This window comes from Rattus rattus, chromosome X, assembly GCF_011064425.1.
Source record: "Rattus rattus isolate New Zealand chromosome X, Rrattus_CSIRO_v1, whole genome shotgun sequence".
Taxonomy (NCBI): Eukaryota; Metazoa; Chordata; class Mammalia; order Rodentia; family Muridae; genus Rattus; species Rattus rattus.
Window position 1 is genome coordinate 10,993,883 of NC_046172.1, and position 19,936 is coordinate 11,013,818.

Consider the following 19,936-nt stretch of genomic DNA (forward strand, 5'->3'; position numbering starts at 1 on the left):
TTTCTTTGCTTTGTGCACTTCGTGTTTTGACTATTATGTGACAGGAGGAGTTTCTTTTCTGGTTCAATCTATTTGGAGTTTTGTAGGCTTCTCGTATGTTTATGGGCATCTCTTTCTTTAGGTTAGGGAAGTTTTCTTATATGATTTTGTTGAAGATATTTACTGGTCCTTTGAGTTGGGAGTCTTCACTCTCTTCTATACCTATTATCCTTAGGTTTGATCTTCTCATTGTGTCCCGGATTTCCTGTATGTTTTTGGGCCAGTAGCTTTTTCCGTTTTACATTATCTTTGACCATTGTGTAGATGCTTTCAATGGAATCTTCAGCTCCTGAGATTCTCTCTTCTATCTCTTGTATTCTGTTGGTGATGCTTGTATCTATGGTTCCCTGTCTCTTCCTTTGGTTTTCTATATCCAGGGTTGTCTCCCATTGGCTTTCTTTATTGCTTCTATTTCCCATTTTAATTCTTCACCCTGTTTGATTGTGTTTTCCTGGAATTCTTTTTCAAGTTTTGTGATTCTCTCTGTGGCTTCTCGTTTATTTGTGTTTTCCTGTATTTCTCTAAGGGATTTCCTTATGTCTTCCTTGCAGTCCTCCATCATTATGGTCAAATGAGATTTTAAATCTAGATCTTGCTTTTCTTGTGGGTTTGGATATTCAGTGGGAGAATTGGCTTCCGATGATGCCATGTAGTCTTAGTTTCTGTTGCTTGGGTTCTGTGCTTGCCTCTAGCCATCAGGTTGTCTCTGGTATTTACCTTGTTCTGCTATTTCTGACGGTAGCTAGACTGTCCTATAGGCCTGTGTGTGTCAGGGGTGTTGTAGACCTGTTCCTGTTCTCTTTCAATGATTATGGGAACAGGTGTTCTGCTCAGGTGTGTAGTCGTTCCTGTAGTGGTCTTCAGGTGTTCTTGTGGGCATGTGTCCTGAGTCCACCAGGCAGGTCACTTGGAATAGAAAAGTTGGTCTTTCCTCTGATCTCTGGCCTGACATTGCTCCTTCAGGGCTGGGTTTCAGCTCTCCATGAGGGCAGCAACCAGAAGGGCCGATCCACCTTTTCTCTGGTACCTGTGCACAGGGGTCCCATATGGTGCTAGGTGTTTTCCTCTAGATTCAGAAATGTGGGCAGAGAGTAGTCTCCTCTGGTTTCCCAGGCGTGTCTGCCCTTCTGAAGGTCTAGCTCTCGCTCCCATGGGATTTGGGTGCAGGGAGCTGTTTGACCGGGTCCCTTCAGATGTGGGCGCAGTCTGGACTGCAGGTCTCCTGCAGCTTGAGTCAAGACTATTTCTCTTAAAGTGACAATGGTTACATTTTTAAAAGGTAAAATTCTGCTAGATTCATGGAAGATCAATGTTGGAAGAGTTTAAGAATTACTGACAGGTTTCTTCATTTCTTCCCCACTATTGCTCAGCTGCCAAAATCATGTCTTATAGGAAGCAGATTTAAAGCGAAAAATAGAGCCATCTGTTTCCTTCCTAGAATTTCTAAGATCAGGTGACATTTACATATTTCCCCTCTTCCTGTTTCCTTCTTTCAAGGAGCAAAGGAAGTATAAGAAAAGTGGTCTTGAGCTCCAAATCTTGGTGCTGTTTTTACTGAGTGAACTCAGAGGTCACTTAATCCTTGTGAAATTCACTGTTTTGTTTTGTGTTTGGCTAGCTGTTTGATGAACTTCATTTTTAGTTACTATCAGACCAAATCGTAATAGAGCAGTAGTTAACATCTCAGTCTGAGAAAGTGCCCTCTGATGCTCTTAAGGCAGGGTAAGTCATCGGAGGACTGAAGAATCTGCCAATGTTTTGATGGCACTTCTTTCTCAACTCTGCTCATTTGGGTCACACTGTTGATTCAATGGAGGTCTGGTGGAGGATAAATACAGGGAAAAAGAAAAGGGGTAATTCATGGCTTGTAAGTTTCAAAATCAACTCTTTGAAACTCATTGTGGAGTTAATTGCTTTAGAAAATGACAACCACTTGCGTTTTGCCTGCCTGGAGTCAGGGCGCCAACTGTAGTAATGGATTTGGAAGTGATAGCAGGTTTGCTTGCAGATAGGCTTTTCCTCACATGATCTCTAATGCTTGGAATGGAAACAAAGAGAGCCCAAGAAAAGAGGTAACAGCAGTAGAACTAGGTGGACCATTGTCACTGTGCATGCCTGTGTACCTTAGAAAAATTTCCGCTCTGGTCTTAGCGCCTATCTTCCTTGAGACTCCCTGCGCCATGAGAGGAAGGTAGTGAAGAAGAGAATGCGGAAAGCTAAAGCGCAGAGAAGAAGAAGCGATGAGGCAGAGGTCAGGAAGTAAACCATCTTAGCACAAACCTGCAGGGGGGAGCAGAAGTAAGGGATGCTGAAGCCCGCCCTGAACAAATGATTGGACTGTATGCTCAGTAGACTGTAAGTCCTCAGTAGACCAGGTCGTCACCTCGGCGAGATCAGCTGGAAAAATGACTACCTTCCTCACAACCAAAACAGTCCCGCTGGCCCTCTCCTGGACCTTTGGCATTCTGTTCAGACTGTTCTCTCTTGTGGCATGTTAGTAATCATGTGTTAATAAACCCTCTTGCTGTCAGCTGAAGAATCAAAAGAAAAATTTTCCAAGGGATGGGGAACATGGAACCCTCATAGGAGTTTGAGGAACTCCAGTACTGAGAACATCTCTTTTCTGCTTTTAAGACAGAACTCTGATAGGCAATAATGTTCTAGAGTTCCCTTGCACTGTCCTTGAGAAAGGAACACTTAGGTAAAGCTGACCCTCTGGTATCTCCATTCCTAGTGAAGTGAAATTACCTATCAGGAGCTAAAACAAAGAGAATCTTAACAAGGTCTTGCAATTAGAGTGCCACAAAGCTTGCAACAAACTGCAAACCCAGTAGAAATGCAGATGTCCCAGGAGGCCCAAGGGTAAACATTCAGTGGCGGTGCCCTGATGACCAAGCACACCAGCTGATCCCTAGCTATTGAGACAGTCTAATATCTGACAGGGCTTAGGTGTAACTGGAGAGAGGAGAGAGGTCTACATCTGGACAAATATAACCCTGAGAATAGGGCTGCCTAATGCAGAGGATATTCCATTCTCCCATCTAATAGTATTGCAATTATCTAGAAAAGTTCATATAAAGACATTCTCCTATGTGTGTCCATGGCCTCAGGTTGGTGTGTCCACTAGATTTGCCATCAATGTACAGCAAGGTCTGAAATTTTGAACAATTTTCATAGCTTCTTCCTGATGAAGCTGATCTTCTGCAAAATTGTTTTTCCATGTATCTTGAAAGACACCTCTGTACTGTTGCTTCTGTAAAACACTTGCTCTCTGTGGTTGCCAAAGACACACAAAACTCCCCAGCAGGTTAAGCCCTCTAAGTCTCCATCCTCTGGCTAGCTCTTCAACACAAGTCTGAGCTAGTCAGTAGACTCACCTGTTTCTGTGGACAGTCTTGTTCGAGTACTTCTTTTCTCAAAAATCATCCCTAAGGATTTCCCTTGCAATAAAGGCAAGTACTGAAAACCAAAGACAAAACTATGATTAAAACGCAAAGTATACTTACTGTCTGACATCAAGGATTATGTTTCAAAATGCTAATAAAAATAGAAATCAATTAACTACTACTTCTGAGGAAGTGGTCACGATATTGTTTGAAATTGAATTTAAAGGTGTTTCATATTTGCTATACACTGATTATTAGCATGGAATTAGAAATTAATTTAGTTTTGGATACAGGTTTCTCATGTAGCCCAGGCTAACCTTGAACTTCCTGTATAACAGAGGCTTTGACCTCCTGACCATCTTATCTCCACCTCTGAAGGCCTAGGGTTCCAGATGAGTGTCTCTATGCTTGAGATACAGTATTACTGGTTAGTGGGTTCAATTTGGGAGCTTGTTTCAAAGCATAATATTTCATGCTGGAGCCATTATCTTACTGAACTCTGTCAAAATCCTCATTACATTTTCAGTGAGAAAAAGTTTTGATTCAGAAGGACTTTCTCAATTAGTAAGACCCTACTCTGTCCAACATGGTACACGAAGGGTCCTACTTAGGACACTGATGAACCTCAGTTTTCAGTTTCATGTTCCTTAGTCTCCCTTATGAGAGAACATAAAGGCTTTGTTCCTGGAAGTCATTTGAAATCATTCTGGAAGCTTGAGCTTTGGGTGGAGCTCTTCCTCTGTCCTTGTGTATTGTTGCACTTCCGCCTAGGATGTATTATCATCTTCTGGTCTCCAGTCAGCAACACATTAAAGGGCAATGGACTGTGACCTAAGCATGCCTTTCCCCCCATTTCAAGTATTCTACAAGAACATAAGTCCATAGAAAGTGGAGCATCTCCTAGTCTCTTTGGAGCTTGGAGAGCTAGCCAACTAGATAAGAAAGTCAGAGTCGTACCAAACTTCCTCAGCCTGTCACCAAGTCTTAAAAACAAACAAACAAATAAACACTTTGAGCCATGCAAAGTGACACATCTCAGCACTGGGGAGGCAGAGGCAGATGGCTCTTTGTGAGTTTGGGGCCAGCCTGGTGTACATATCGAGTTTCAGGTCAGTCAAAGCTACAGAGCCCCATTCTCATAAACAAACAGAAACAAACAACATTTGAACAAATTTGGAATACAAATCTGTTTTCACAATTAAGCATTCTAAATGAAGTCACTGCTCTAGCATTTTGAAACATAAATTGTTCAAAATGCAGAACAATGCCCATGGTTAAGTACCACATTCAATTTCTTCCCCTATTTGACTAGAATTTATTTGTCTCTTTATAATTGGAATGTTTCCTAAACATTATTTCATCATTAGGCATATCATCCTAATGATGAACATATTTGAGATATATATATATATATATATATATATATATATATATATATATATCCAGAACACAGAACAAAAGTGTATTGCTAAAACAACAACACATTATGTTTAAGTTTTAGCTGACAGGAAACACAGAGAGGAAAAGGGACATGTGAGAATAAAATCTTTCTAGACAAATGATATCTCCATTTCAGATCCAGTTACTAATGAATTTAAGCATTCAGCTGAAAGAAAAATTGCAAGGACTTGTCATAGAATAACTGCTTTTCATGCTTGCTTATATGCCTGGACACTCAGTGATAAGCAATTACCTTGCCTGTGAGGTTTCATTACTTAGCTACCATTCAGGAATTTTAATCTACTCTCTTTTTCTCTGCTTTATGAAAGCTGCGTCAAACATTGGTTTTTAATGGAAGAGAAGAAAAGGCAAATATTGCATACTTCTCCTTTCTGTTTGATCCTGAATTTCAGATCTGCAGAGAGCCATAGCATGTACTGAATCTCCTCTCCTGTGAAGTTCTTCAGGGTGAGGAGGTCACGGCCCTTTCAGCTGTATTGACTCTGGACTGGCTTCCCCACACCTACAAAAGAAGGAGAAGTCAGAAGAGGACAGTATAGAGAGAGAGAGAGAGAGGGAAGAGAGAGAGAGAGAGAGAGAGAGAGAGAGAGAGAGAGAGAGAGAAATGCCGTGGGGTGGTCCATTGGCCAATCTTTGGAATCAAACATAGCAAAATCACATGGTACAGCATGTCTCTCTGCAAAGCATTAATAAAACTAATGTGGCTCTGGTTTCCATGTTATATATGCAGTATTTGTTATGTTTGAGAGAAAAAAAAAGACTTTGCGGAACGAAATCGAATTCGGACACACTTGAATTAGCTGGCTTTGCGACTTATTAAATCACGCTGCCTCAAGCATGTTACCGAACCTTTCTCTGTAGCTGTTTCTCATCAACAAAAAGAGTGTAGTAGTTTTGTAGTGTCATTGTGAAAATACAGTTATTTATATCATGCGAACCAGTGCTCAGCGTAATAGGCATTATGTAGAGCGTACCTACTGTTATTGAAACCGGTGCAAGCAAGTTTATAATGCACAATGGAAAAGTGGGCCGTTTACCCTATTCTTGTCACATCTCTCTGTGAAGACTTGTCCTCCTTTTCTCACTGGGTGAAACCACAGCCAGCCCTGGAGATTTTCTTGATTCATGCAGAAAGATGCTTTAAAGTTCTATGACTATTTTTTTAGTCCAGTGAGGGCAAAATAAACAACAATAATATAACAATGGTGATGATTTGCTAAGCTTGGCAAATTCCTTGCAAGATGACACCTTTTGCCTTCAGCTCATACCTGACTCAGAGTGACCTCCTTTGTTGGGGGAAGACAAGCCAGGAGCTGTTTGCTCTGTGACCCTTCCTTCACTTCCTCAAGTTGAGGCCAATTCGAGAGCAAATGTAATTGTTTTCTAGCTTTCTAGTACTGGTGTAGGTGTTTGAGGGTGACTGTTTATGTTGTATCTATGGCAGTCCTCTCGAGAGTCTCTCCCAGAACAGTTTTTGGTGGAAATAAAACAATTTCCAAGGAAACTAAAGGTTTTATGTTTATCTAGCCACCATCACCCCCATGAGGTCTTTTTCCCTACCCAGGACATTACTTGCCATGATCAGAAACAATGCCATGCTACCCATTCTTTGTCATATTCCACCCTGGCCCCTGCCATGGGAAATGCTTCATATTGCTTCGCCTGACAAGAGTAAGGTCCATTTTATTATAGATTCCTCTTTTAATCTGTCATCAAAACAGTGAACTAGTTAGTACCTATTATTTTATTCTTCCTGCCTAACTAACTTAGTGCTCTTTCACTAACGTCTCATTCTTCCATTTCACCCTTATCACCACTGCTCTACTCTTGATTTCTAAGTTCAACTTTTTCACATTTCATATAAAGTCAGATCCTGAGGTATATGTCTCTCCTGTTCATGGTTTATTTCACTTACTATATGGTATTCTAGTCTTTGCTGTCCCCAGTGCAAGAATTTCTTTGGCTATTCAGAGGAAGAATAGTATTTCAGTGTGTGTATATATGCTGCACATCGCATTACACCCATCTATTGATGAACACTTAGGTTGTTTCCTTATCTTGGCTTTTGTGACTGTCTCGCAAGATGGCTGGAATCTCATATTTTAAAAAAATTCCCTGTTAATCTCCACTGCCTTGGATTGGTTTCTGTAGCCCACTTTATAATATGTAAGTGATAATGTATATATTAACTGATATTTTTATAATAACTGATTCTTGTCTCTCTGTCTTGCAAGTCTGTTTTGGGGATTCTGACTTCTAGTTTGACTCACTGAGAGCAATGTCAGTACTGCCTTGGCCTGTGTACAAACTAAGACAGAAATAGACCTTAGCATTCTATCGTATCATACCTTTTATTAGAGGTAATCACTGTATGAAATGAGCAGCTTTTATTAAATTGTTCCCAGTGTCATGGTGTTATCTGTATTTAATAACTGATGCGAATCACACTAGAGGGGGCTGAATACTAATTAGAAAGACTGAGAAACTGTGGGAAAATTGATTTAACATATCTATTAAACATTAAATTTCACAAGGAGCATACTAACTGCTACAAAATGATCATACTTGAGTTCAATCATAAGAATACAATTTGGGTATATATTCCATTGAGATTTATGTATACAGTTTTGCAATATGACATGGTCATAGGTATGAAAATCACAAATTCACTCAAGTTGTTAATTCCACTTCATAATCTATAATAACTTGGACAAATTTCATTAAATTTTACTGTCTAGCAGAGTTGGCTTTTTTCGGTCTAAGTTCAATAAGTGAGTATATATTTTTTCAGAACACATGGTAGGACTATACCTTTCAGAATTTCGAGTTGGATTGAGAACTTGTGGGTGAGTTGGCTAATTAGTTGACTGTATTAATATGAGATACTAATGGTGTATTTTACACATATAGAAAGAAATTCATCTCTTCAGTTTTTGTGTGGAACAAAATTTTGGTCAACACTCCTATTTCAGAGACGTAAGGGAATTTCTTTAAAGCAGTCATCTTCAAATTTTCAGTGTGGGGCTGGAGAGGTAACTATTTGTGTTCACTGTTCTTGGAGAGGACTCAGGGTTCCTAGCATATATGGTAGGTCACACTGCCTGTAACTCCAGTTCCAAGGAATCTGGTGTCTTGACTCTCACAGGCTTCTAAATGTATTGGTACACATACATATACACAGAAATTATAAAAATATTTATAAAAACTTTGAACATAAAACTATAACATACTCTCATTTATATAACAGAACTGTTTTGTCATGGCTTTGATTGGGCTTAGTATTTTCTGTAAGCATTCAAGAGTTCGCACAGTGATATATTATGTATATTACAAAGCATAACAAAATGAAAAGTAAAATATTTAGACAAAGAATAACAAAATACTTAAAAATAATTTTAAATATGCAAAACATGTTAAGAAGTTTCTAGAACAAACTGCTATTCCTTTCTTCTACAAGAACCCTAGTTAAAAGCATATAAAACTCTGTACAATACCTCCATGTTTGTAAATCATATACCAGATAACTTTGAGTTTTAACATTTATGGAGAAAATTGGACTTCACATAATAAATTGGGTTATACATTTGGTTCTGATAATTTTTTGTATTTTTCCTTTTTTCTTTTCTTGTACTGAATATTTCTTTATTTGCATTTCAAATGTTATCTCCTTTCCCAGTTTCCCCTCCAGAAAGCTCCCATCCCATCCTCGTACCCCCTGTCTCCATGAGGGTGCTCCCCCCACCTACCCACTCCCTCCCACCTCTCCACCCTGGCATTCCCCTACACTGGGACATCGAGCCATCACAGGACCAAGGGCCTCTCCTCCCACTGATGCCCAACAAGGCCCATCCTCTGATATATATGAGGCTGGAACCATGGGTCTCCATCTTTCATATATTACATTCCAAATCCAATTTCCCTCTTTCTGCCCTCCCCCATTTTCTCTCCCCACCTCCCCTTCCCTTCAGATCCATGCTTCTTGTCCCTCCCCTTAAAAAAGAGGCATCAACCCCCTCCCAGGCATCAACCAAATATGGCATAACAAACTACAATAAGATCAGGCAAATATTCTGCAAATACCTAGGGCAGACACATACAGGCTCCCTGATCTCTGTGAGCCCACTCCAGTCCTGTCAGTTGATTCTGTGGGCCGTGTTCTTGTGGTGTCCCTGACCTCTCTGGCTCCTAATCCTTCCTCCCTTTCCTCTGCAGGACTCCACAAGGCCTGCCTATTATTTGGCTGTGGGACTCTGCACCTGTTCCCATCAGTTCTGGATAAAGTCTCTCTGATGACGACTTACATTAGGCTCCAGTCCCAGTGTACTCTGCTGCCTGGACAAAGTGTAGGTCAGAGGGTTCGTGGCTGGGTTGGTGTCCCAGTCCCTCCACTTGAGGCCCTGTTTAGTTACAGTGGATGGCCAGTTTGGCTCTGATAATACTAATTAACGGCCACATTGAGAAACACTTGGCATATATATGCACCGCTGCTGTTGAAAAGTAAGTCTGACTAATTGTGTATTTCCAAGGTCAAGCTTTCTTATGGGGCTTTGTAAAATAAGTTTTCTAAATCTGTCTTTGAATAGAGGCGTGGCAGCTTAATCTTTACCACTTCACAGTTAGGGAAATTTTGAAAATGCATTTTCTCCTGGAATATAATCTAAACAATGTATGATTGCAGGTGATAAACTCCTAAGACTCCGTGTGTTATGACCACACATTACTGTCGTATGGCCTGAGACTTCCTCCCACATTATTTTTAAAGGAAGAAATGTTGGGTTGGAAAACTGCACGCCCTGTGCCTCAGGGAGTGTAGGAAAGAACACTATAGCTGCTGGATTCACATCCATCAACAACAGGAAACCTAACTTGGGGGGCTCATTTAAGGCCTCAGTTTTGGCCTGGCATTCAAGATCAGGATTCTGGTTATTTTTGGAATCTGCAGAAGCTGGGTTTTCAAACCTGTGTCCTTAAAGGATTCACTACCCTTGCTCTTCCTACCATCCTCTGAAGGATTCTCCAACCTCTGAGCATTGACTGAATTTACAGTTTCACTAAAACAAACAACACCAAAGCCATAAAGTAGGGCTGCAGTGGTGGCTCAGCTGGATGATCTTCCAGAAGACCCAGATTCAATTCCTAGCACCAACATGGTACCTCACAAACATCTGTAACCCCACTTCCAGGCATCTGGCACCCTCTTCTTGCCTCCAGGAACATCATCATCATCATCATCAACAACAACAACAACAATAACAACAACAACAACAACAACAACATACCATTGAATTGTATTGTTCTGGTTGAGTTTCATGATATGAAAAGGATAATCTTTTCAAAGACCTTAAATTTTATTCCTAATTTCTGTGACAAAATAACAAAAACAATAAAACAAAACCCTAAGGACCAATGCTTTTTAGGGGTTAAAAACTTCTAACTTCTAGATCTTATTCCTCCTTTTTAAGAGAGAGAGAGAGAGAGAGAGAGAGAGAGAGAGAGAGAGAGAGAGAGAGTGCAGATCCTCCAGATCTTCCTCATATTTATTCTCATATATGCCAAAAGTCAAAATCTCATGTTATGGCTTAGGGTCAGGGTCCTACCACTGAGCTTCCTTGTAAGATGCTGATATGGATGTTTCTCAGCATCAATATCAAAGTACAAATACAAAAGTACAAGTGGCAGACAAACATCATGTTTGACTATCTTTTGGTCAAAACCTTTAATGTTTAATTTATATATGACAGAAAGTATTAATTCTTCCCATGGAGTGTGAAGGACAAAGATTCTCTCTACAACACATGCTAGATTCTCAACAGCGGCGGTTGATAATGTTGCCCTGACTCATTGCCCAGAGAATGTACTAGCAACAACCAGGAGCTGATACGCTTTCCCCACTGAAGGCTCTTTGTGTCATTTTTTAGCTTTGTTTTGCAGTAAGAAAATCAAGTCTCCACAAATGTTGCAGTGGGAAATACCATCTTAGTAATTACAACTACTGCACCATAAAGAACCTTCAGAATTTGTCTGTGTAGCTTAACTGTCTTAGTTAGGGTTTTGCTGCTGTGAACAGACACCATGACCAAGGCAAGTCTTATAAAGGACAACATTTAATTGGGGCTGGCTTACAGGTTCAGAGGTTCAGTCCATTATCATCAAGGGGGGAACATGGCAGCATCTAGGCAGGCATGGTGCAGGAGGAGCTGAGTTCTACATCTTCATCTGAAGGCTGCTAGTGGAAGACCGAATTTCAGGCTGCTAGGGTGAGGGTCTGAAGCCCACACTCACAGTGGCACACCTACTCCAACAAGCCCAAACCTTCTAATAGTGTCAAGCATATACAAATCATCACAATAACTAAAACTTTATGTTCATATGCCGCATTCTTCAGCCTCTCATAACCATGGCAGCAGTCTCTGATTCACCACGCAGGGACTATTTCAGATGTAATGTGTGTGTGAAATTATGTACTACCTGATCTCCTGTGGCTGGCTGATTTAACTCAGCATAAGATCCTCCAGAGCTTTCTAAAACATGAAAGGCATTTTCTGCCTCAGCATGGTAGTGTTAGATAACAAGTAACCGTTAAGTCTGAAACAAGACAAAACTAACCTTAATAATTAGTGGAAAAATCAGCATTGTGCTCTGACTCCTAAAAAAATCATTGCCAAAGCAGCATTAGATAGGCTTTTGTTTTCCACTATAGATGTGTGGAGAATCCCACAAGCAGCACAGCAGCTGTATCTTTAGTATACTGGAATTAAATATATATCGAAACTTGCAATTCTTTGTCTGCTTCATTTCTTTGTAACATCTACAAAGAGGGGTAGTTTACACTGTGCTTGGTGTTTTGTTCATTCGTCTTTCAAAGCAGAGCAAGTATGTTTTCTATTACTTGGTGAATTCTCATGTTCCTTTTAAAGACTGGGTTAACTTCTAATGGTTTGTCCTTGGTACATTCAAGGTTGTATATTATCTCTCAGGATTCCCTTAAAATCAAGTATGTAGTCAGGAACACTTCCTCATAGTCGTTTGTACTTTGCTTTCAACTGTTTTCTGCGTTTATAGCAATACATTATTCTTCCCTGAGCTGCTCTCCGGCTGTATAATTAGTGTCTTTCACACAGAGGCTCAATCACCAATCCCGTTGCCAATTGTTTATTCTACAGTTTCAGGTAGATTCAACTCAAAGACTTGAGGCATGCAGAATAATTAATTGTGGCCTAGAATATTGCTAAAGCTAAAACCCTCTTAGGACATTGCTACTCTGGGATAGCATTTGTTCTACTGAGAACAATGAATGGGCATGGATTCAGAAATGAGAGCACTATAATTGTACATCCTACGCATATCTCTTTAAGTGCCTAGACCTAGGAAAACCCGATGGGAGAAACAGATGGGATCTATGTATGGCCACAGCGCCAAGATGGCTGATTTTTAGCATGGTTATAGAGGTCCACAAGCCCCTTTTCGACAGAGTAAGTTGCCATAGTTCTCAGTGCCAAAAGGGTAGATAAGTAGATATGTTATACTTTAAGACACCATTATATGAAGGCTTGACTTACTGATTAGAAAAAGATTAAATGTTGTCAACTGATAAAGAGGTCTACTACTGTTTATACCATTCAAAATTCATTAGAGTAGTCATTACATTTCTGAATTCTATCCAGGAGGTAGGGCAGGAAATGGTAGCTTGGGAAAATGTTGTTTTTCATAGATATCAAGAACTAACCAGGAAAATGTATCATTGGAAGGAAAGCAAACACAATGGCTTCAGTTTAATTCCTATCGTGTTCATTATCAACTCATAGAACTTGCCTTGGCTACAAAATGAAACTGCCACACCTCTTTCCTAAGCTCATAAAAATTACAGAGAAGCACAAGAGCTCCACGACTGGGCCATACTAAGATATTTATGACACAAACCCTTTTCTCGTGTTCCTTATTAAACATTGGCCTGTTTGGGGAAAATAAAGCCCCATTCAAATTAGCCAGTTAAAGACATTGGCATAAAGTTACTAAGTCCCATTTCCAATCAGACCCAGCCTACTTTAGTTCATGAAAACCAAACCAAGGCAAAATCACTCTTTTAAAAAGGAGATTTATTTTATTTTTGTTTGTGTGAGAGGAATATGTGCATGGAAGTGCGGGTGCCTGATTGGGCTTGGGGCCCTGGAACCCCCTGGAGCTGGAGTTACAGAAGTTTGAACACTGCCAGATGTGGGTGCTAGGATCCAAACTCCAGATCTTCTGCAAGAGCAGTACAGGCACTTAACTATTGAGTCATCCTCCAGCCCACACAAACCATTTTTTTATTTTTCTTATGAAGTATTTACCTTTCTTGTTCTAAATTATATAAGAGAGAAACTAAAATTAAACAAGAAGGTCACCTCTCAAATCAGATCCGAGCTACCTTATCATTCTGTCTTTCTTAGAAATACATTTTATCTTATTTTATTTTCTCTTGTTGAAGTACTGGGGAGCCCATGGCTTTTCGTATGCTGGAAACGTCCCTACTGGTGAGTTACTTCTTCAGTAACATACTAACATTGTGTTTACACATAACAGAAACACTACAATCCTGGGGCCAATGAGAATCACGTACCGCTCTCCCATCAATAATATCAAGGTGATGTGTGTACTAACTACCTATAGTTGGGATTTACTCGATATATACATGAATCTAAATATATTATACCTTGTAAATATATACAAATAGTATGTGCCAAATACAAAGTGAAAAATCAAATAAGATTTAAAAGCCAATTTGCAGTCTAATTAGAGTCACTGCCTTTGAGAAAGGCACAATTACTTCCTTACATTGCACCATCTGAAAAAACAAATGCAGAGGCTTCTTACCCCTCACATCCCTAAGTGCTAAGATGCTGAGCGAAGATTGCGGGTTAGTTTTACCTAGATCTCTAACCAGAAGTGGAAGAGCATGGACTGCTGGCACAATAAAGCCTTTCACTACAATCTGCATTCCCCACTTCCGACAAGTTATTTAGGAGGTGGGGAACATTTGGATGTGTTCAATGGTATCTTTGTGTTTCACTGGAAGAGGAACTGCATGATTTGAGTAAAATGTGTGCACTTAGAAACTGACTTTTCCAGAGCAGGAAAAACTTGAGTGGTAAGTGATCCCCTAGTCCCCACAGAGAATTGGCGATAAAGACTTTAGCTTCCACAGACCTTAAAGAGAGCCAGCGGGTCTCATGGCTAAGATCCTGATGCTTCCTTCTGTTGCACTAATGTGAAAGTTAGGGTGTATTTCCCTCTTTTGTTTACATTTACATATTTTGGCTCTATCTACAAATGGATATCAGACCTTTGTATGTTGGCCACTCTCATCAATTTGGAGGGATCAAAGGGCCAAAGTAGGAAGAACGACTTCTTTAAGTGTTTGAGTCGCAGTTGCAGTTTAGCCCAGACACAGCAGTAAACTATGACCTTGAGAAAGTCATTTGCCAGGTCTGACCTCACTTGCTTAGATGAAAAGCTGGACCAGGGAACTAAGTCAATGTTTTTTATGCTTTTGTCTTCCAAAACAACCATGAAGCTAATAAACATGAGTTTGCAGTATCTACTTTAAATCCCATTCACTTCCTTTAAAAAAGGCACATTAGAAAGAAGTCTAGAGACTTTATTTTCACAAAATCCTTGAATGGATTCCATTGGTGTGAACAGAAATCCACAAGTCCTATTTTGAATTTATAAACATTTTTTTACTAGCAATTATATTAATTTTTAACAAAAATTATTTGAAACCTTCCTTATTGGTGCTTTATACCCATATGTACTATAACTTATTGTTAATAACTCAATGACTATTTCTGAAACATTTTAGAACATCGATTGTTGCCAGGTTGTGAAAAGTCTTTGAGAACTGCAGAATGTAGACCAGGACTAGCTTCGGGGGACCTATTATTAAAAGCCTGATGACTTCTCTTAACTAAAACACAAGAGTGCTGAAAATATATAGTGTCCATTATTTTAGATAATTGCTAAATGGTAGGCTAGAAACAAACAAACAAACAACAACAACAAAAAACAGTTTGCTAAAGGAGATCCTGTAACTCCATTCCAGTTTTTCCCCATGCCTTGTATGGTTTTCTGAGGTCAGAATAAGAAAAACATTTTAGGCATTTTAATTTTGACATTAAAACACAAAGATCATTGAGTCTTGTCTCTCTTTGCACAGTCTGCAATCATTTCACCTGAGTGTCCATGTTTGGGGGTGGATGTGGAGAGTTGGGGACGAAGGAAGCATAATGAGTTATGTGAGCCTTTATGGAGGTCCGGAATGAAATACCTGAAAACCAGTCACCTCCGGCTCCAATCTATAACCTCCACAGAATTGGCTGGCTTAGTTCAATATTCTCTGAAGAAATTTCTATTTGGAAGATGAAATTGAAGTGAACTTATAAATTGGTCTTCTCTGACAAAGAAAGAGATTTTTAGTGGTTTCTTTAAAAGCTATAAGTGGTTTCCCTAACAGGCAACAAATCATAGAACGCTATTATCCCAACCCAGCCGGGCTCCACACCCGCACGCCTGAGATGACGTGCTTGCTGACTCGCTCTTTTCACCATCTCTGATCTCTGATCTTATTGATTTTGTAGAAAAAGAAAAAGAGGAGCAAGAAAAAATAATTGACTAAAACGGATTGATCCAAGTGTCTGTGTGGATGGCTTCAGCCTCATTTCAGCTGTTACTTATACACATTATGATACATAACTATTCACTTCAAAACTCTTCAATCTCAGCTCTTGTGGCGCTGCCAAGTCCTAACCACACATTTCTTGTTCAGCTCTAATGGTGAATTCAGATGGTCTGTTGTGTGACAGGGATCCTCCACTTTCCTCCAGAGATGGAAAGGAGAGAAAAGTCAAATTTGAGGAAAGCAAAAGTGTGGCAGTGTTGACAAGGAGCTGTTATGGAGGAGCCCTGTCAAAGTCTGAAGGTCGTGATCAGGACCAGCATTTTGGAGTAAATCTATATGGCAGACAATATGCCTAAATAATGCAGTAGGGCTGTCACATACACACACTATATGAGAATACCTTATGGAAACTATTTCAGTGTCTATTCATAGCTTCTACATCATTGCAGTGAAATAAACAATGTAAGCAACTTAAGAGAGAAAATCATTTTCTTCAGACTTTCACAAATTTCAGTTCATTCTGTTGGAAAAGATGTATCAAACAAGAATAGCTCACATCATGGTGGCCAGAAAGCAGAGAGAGCTGGCAAGGGTTCCTAATGTGACAATTCTGACACATCTCAAGCTGTGCTTTAGTAACATCCTTCTAGCTGGTGCTCAACTCCCTCAAGTTAAAGAGATTGAACCACTGCATGCTATAATGTCAGCTGTAATTGGACAAATATTATTGAGTTTCTCAAAACTCTAGGAGGATTTCATATTTTCAAAAAGTTAGATACAGATTTGAGTTAGTTTATCTGGATGTTTCTCCAGATCCTATTTAGTTTTAGAAATGTCTAACTAGGGCTTTAGAAATGCAATCCGGATAGCAGATATGAAGAAGAGAATATCAGTGCTGAGGCTGGTACACACCAAGAGAATATTATTAGTACTGATCAAAGGTAGCAACTATTTGACAGAGGTTTTACTCGTAAAATTTAATATATTATGATTACAAAAAATAAAACAGGGGTTGGGGATTTAGCTCAGTGGTAGAGCGCTTGCCTAGGAAACGCAAGGCCCTGGGTTCGGTCCCCAGCTCCGAAAAAAAGAACCAAAAAAAAAAAAATAAAAAATAAAACAGATTGTGTGTGTGTGTGTGTGTGTGTGTGTGTGTGTATGCATGTGTGTATTCTAAAGGGATATATGGCTAAGCTTTAAAATCGGTCATCTATTCACCATAGTATCTTCAATTCAATGGCTTTTCTTTATTAAAAACTATGGGTTAAATTGGAGTCACCCTTTTATTCCATGTTACTCAGTGAGCTGGAATGAAAAACAGGGAGCACTCATCTGTTATTTTCCAGGTTTTGCACAAATTATCTCATTGATTATCACTGGAGTGTGACTTCATGTGGCGGGAGTATCTTATGTCCTAGTTATGGCTCCTATTGCTGTAATAAAACACTACGGCCAAAGCAACATGGATAAGACAGGCTTTATTTGGATTATGCTCCCACACTGTTTTTCATCATTGAAGGAAGTCAGGACTGGAACTCAAACATGGCAGGAACCTGGAGGCAGGAGTTGATGGAAAGACCATGGAAGAGTGCTACTTACTGGCTTGTTCCCAATGGCTTGTTCAACCTGTTTTGTTATAATACCCAGGACAACAAGCCCAAGGGTGGCACCACCACAATGGGGTGGGGCCTTCTCATCAATCACTAATTAAGAAAACACCCTCCAGGCTTGCCTATAGCCCAATTTTCTGGAGGCGTTTTCTCAATTGAGACTCTCTCCTCTCCAAGGACTCTACCTTTTCTCAAGTTGATATAAAACTAGCCAGGGTGCCTTATCTACCATTGCATTTTAACATAATGCATAGTGAATGAAAGAAGATAGGTACTCAACAAATACTCATGCATTCTCTTGTTTTATAGGTAGGATAACTAGAGCCCATGTTTGTAGATTGGAAAACCTCAGGGTGAGACTATACCGTAAGAGTCATTTCTATCATCTGTTAAGCCTGAGGTTTTTTTTCAGGCGATCTTTTAAGTTTATTTGTATGTTGTGACTGGTGCTAATGGATAGACCCTGCAGTCTCTCTGGGCTCTGGCTATCCTACCTATAAAACAAGAGGATGCATGATTAGATGATGAGATCTCAGCTATGCCTGATAACATGGGTTATTAAATTACAATATCATGAATTATGTTTGCCTCTGAGAGCCTTATACTCACCAAAGAAGGGGTGATAAAGACTCTATCTAGGTCCAGGGAACTTAGGTCTATTAGTCATTGAGAACAAGTAAGCCCAGGACCACCATCACAGATACATTTCTTCAAAGTGAGAACCTTCCCTTAGTAATCCAGGGAGGTGGTTTTGCAGGTTGGTTTCACCAGTAGCTCGTTTAGAATGCACACAAATGGAAGATGTCAAGAGCATTTAGTCTGTTGTAGCTGCCTTGGTTAGCGTGGTAAAATTCAACTGCAGAATGAGTGAGAGATAGAACCTCGCTAGGATTAGAGACAACTGTTCTCATGTAACTGCTAACTGTAGCACTTCACTTACTTTGCTGAAAGAGGCATTCCCTTGCAGAACATAATTCCAATTTTCACCGTTGACCAGATCCCAGTCTCTGTCACTTACCGAAAATTTCGAACCATGGAAGTGTGAGCCTTTCTAAGAGCTGCCTTGTTGAGCAGGATCCTCAAATTAGACAGCATCTTCTCTTGCTAGAGTGGAGGAGGAATCTATGGTCTAGAGAGTTCCGCAGGCAGGCAGGCAGTGGGGGCCACTGGCAAGCTAAGAATGCTTTCAGTTGCAGAGAGGGATCAAAGGTCCTACCACCTTTCCACGACCTTATCAGATCAGCCTGGTTAGAGATAGAGCAGGGCAGGGTGCAGGGGCACTTGAACTTTAAGCCTAACTCTAGGGTTGTTGTTTAAAGAAAGAGTCCTAATGCTTTCAGAGCCCAGACCCTTCGTTTTTCATAATGTATTTATGCTGTCACTTGCTTGGATAAAAATCAGTTGACAAGTACCCATTGAGCGTGTAATATATGCAAGCCACTGCCGTGCTGTGGCTGCTCTGAGGGTACACTGAAATAACTCATTCAGAAAATGTAAATTGACAGTACAAAACCCCAGATGGAGCTATGACAGCCTGTGTATTTCTGTTGATTTCACTTTCCTACCTAGCACTCCCATCCGTTCCACAACAACAAATAGAAAGAGATAGCCTCAAAGTTGGGTTTCCATGGCAGCAAGTTCGAGAGGTGTAGAGGTATAATAAAAAGAACTCAGTCCAGGGGGCCCCTTTATGTCTTCCACATAATAGGTGTTTAGTAAGTCGGTGGGCACTTACTGATTCCAGTGTGAGTTTCCAAGTACCAGTGAACCCCCCTCCCCGCCCCCAAGCACCTCAGCAACAGCTCAGGTCATCAAGGGCCAATGTTTCACATTCATTCATTTAGCTACAGCTTGAAATGGGCTGGCTTTAAATTCTCATCTTTGTCAGACATCAGGGAGACTAGAATTTCTAAAGAGGATATGATCTCATCTTTGTAGAGCTTAAGATTTCAACAAGAGTGATTGCATTTGTAAACAATAGTCCTAGTCCAAGACCATATGAAAGATCCAGATAACGTTGTCCTGCAGAACAAACACAGAAGAGGGAAACCTTTAAAACAAGAAGGGTGGAAGACAGGGGAGGAGGGAGGGGGAATCAGGCACCTCCTACTGTCAATTCATATGTCTTAGCAAACCCTGATGTGTACTTGCTAGAAGTTTATAGACTACCACCAGTAAATGTCATTTGAAAGTCAGGAGCAGAGATGGTTATGAGATCATCATTGATATGGCCAGGGAAATAAATCTCGACACACTTGCCTTCTACTTATGGAGAATGATTTTGCATGAACAGAAAGAAAATCGAATTTCCAAACTTCTCCTAAATCATATGTTCTGGAGAGAGCACTCCAGGCAGAAGCAATTGTTTGTGAAATCCACAAGAAAGGAGGTAGAGGGTGAACGTGCCAAGTAGGAGAATAGATAGCTGCTTGTTGGAAAGGATAGTAAAGCTCCTTTGAAATGGAGAGGTCGGCCAGCTGTAAGGTCTCAGGGACTGAAACTATTCTCATACTATAAGGAGGGAAAGCATTTGCTTTTATGGAGTCTGAAGAGCACACAGTAAGAGAAAGCTCCCAGGTTCACCACCATATTGTTAGTAAGCTGTTAGCACCAAACAATATAGAAGCAATATTTTGGGCAAAGGGCAAGGTTTGTCTGTGGTTTCATGCTAGAAAAATGTAAGGCAACATTTTGAAAAAGGAAACCAGCCCTTCTAATACTGATGAAAGAAGATCAACATCAGAGAGGCTAAGAGAAACGGAAGCTAGCACAAAGACTGGGAG

At 40.2% G+C, this 19,936-nt stretch overlaps 1 protein-coding gene across 1 annotated transcript in view; it reads right to left on the minus strand.

The window, feature by feature from the left end:
* The window catches only part of Otc (ornithine carbamoyltransferase), a 79,914-nt gene extending 61,626 nt beyond the window's left edge, over positions 1-18,288 (minus strand). Inside the window, 4 exon segments of the mRNA XM_032889894.1 lie at positions 3,417-3,498; positions 5,249-5,377; positions 11,189-11,198; positions 18,172-18,288. Coding sequence (XP_032745785.1) covers positions 3,417-3,498; positions 5,249-5,377; positions 11,189-11,198; positions 18,172-18,248 — 298 coding nt within the window. The 5' untranslated portion in view covers positions 18,249-18,288.
* Between the last annotated feature and the right edge of the window lie 1,648 nt (positions 18,289-19,936).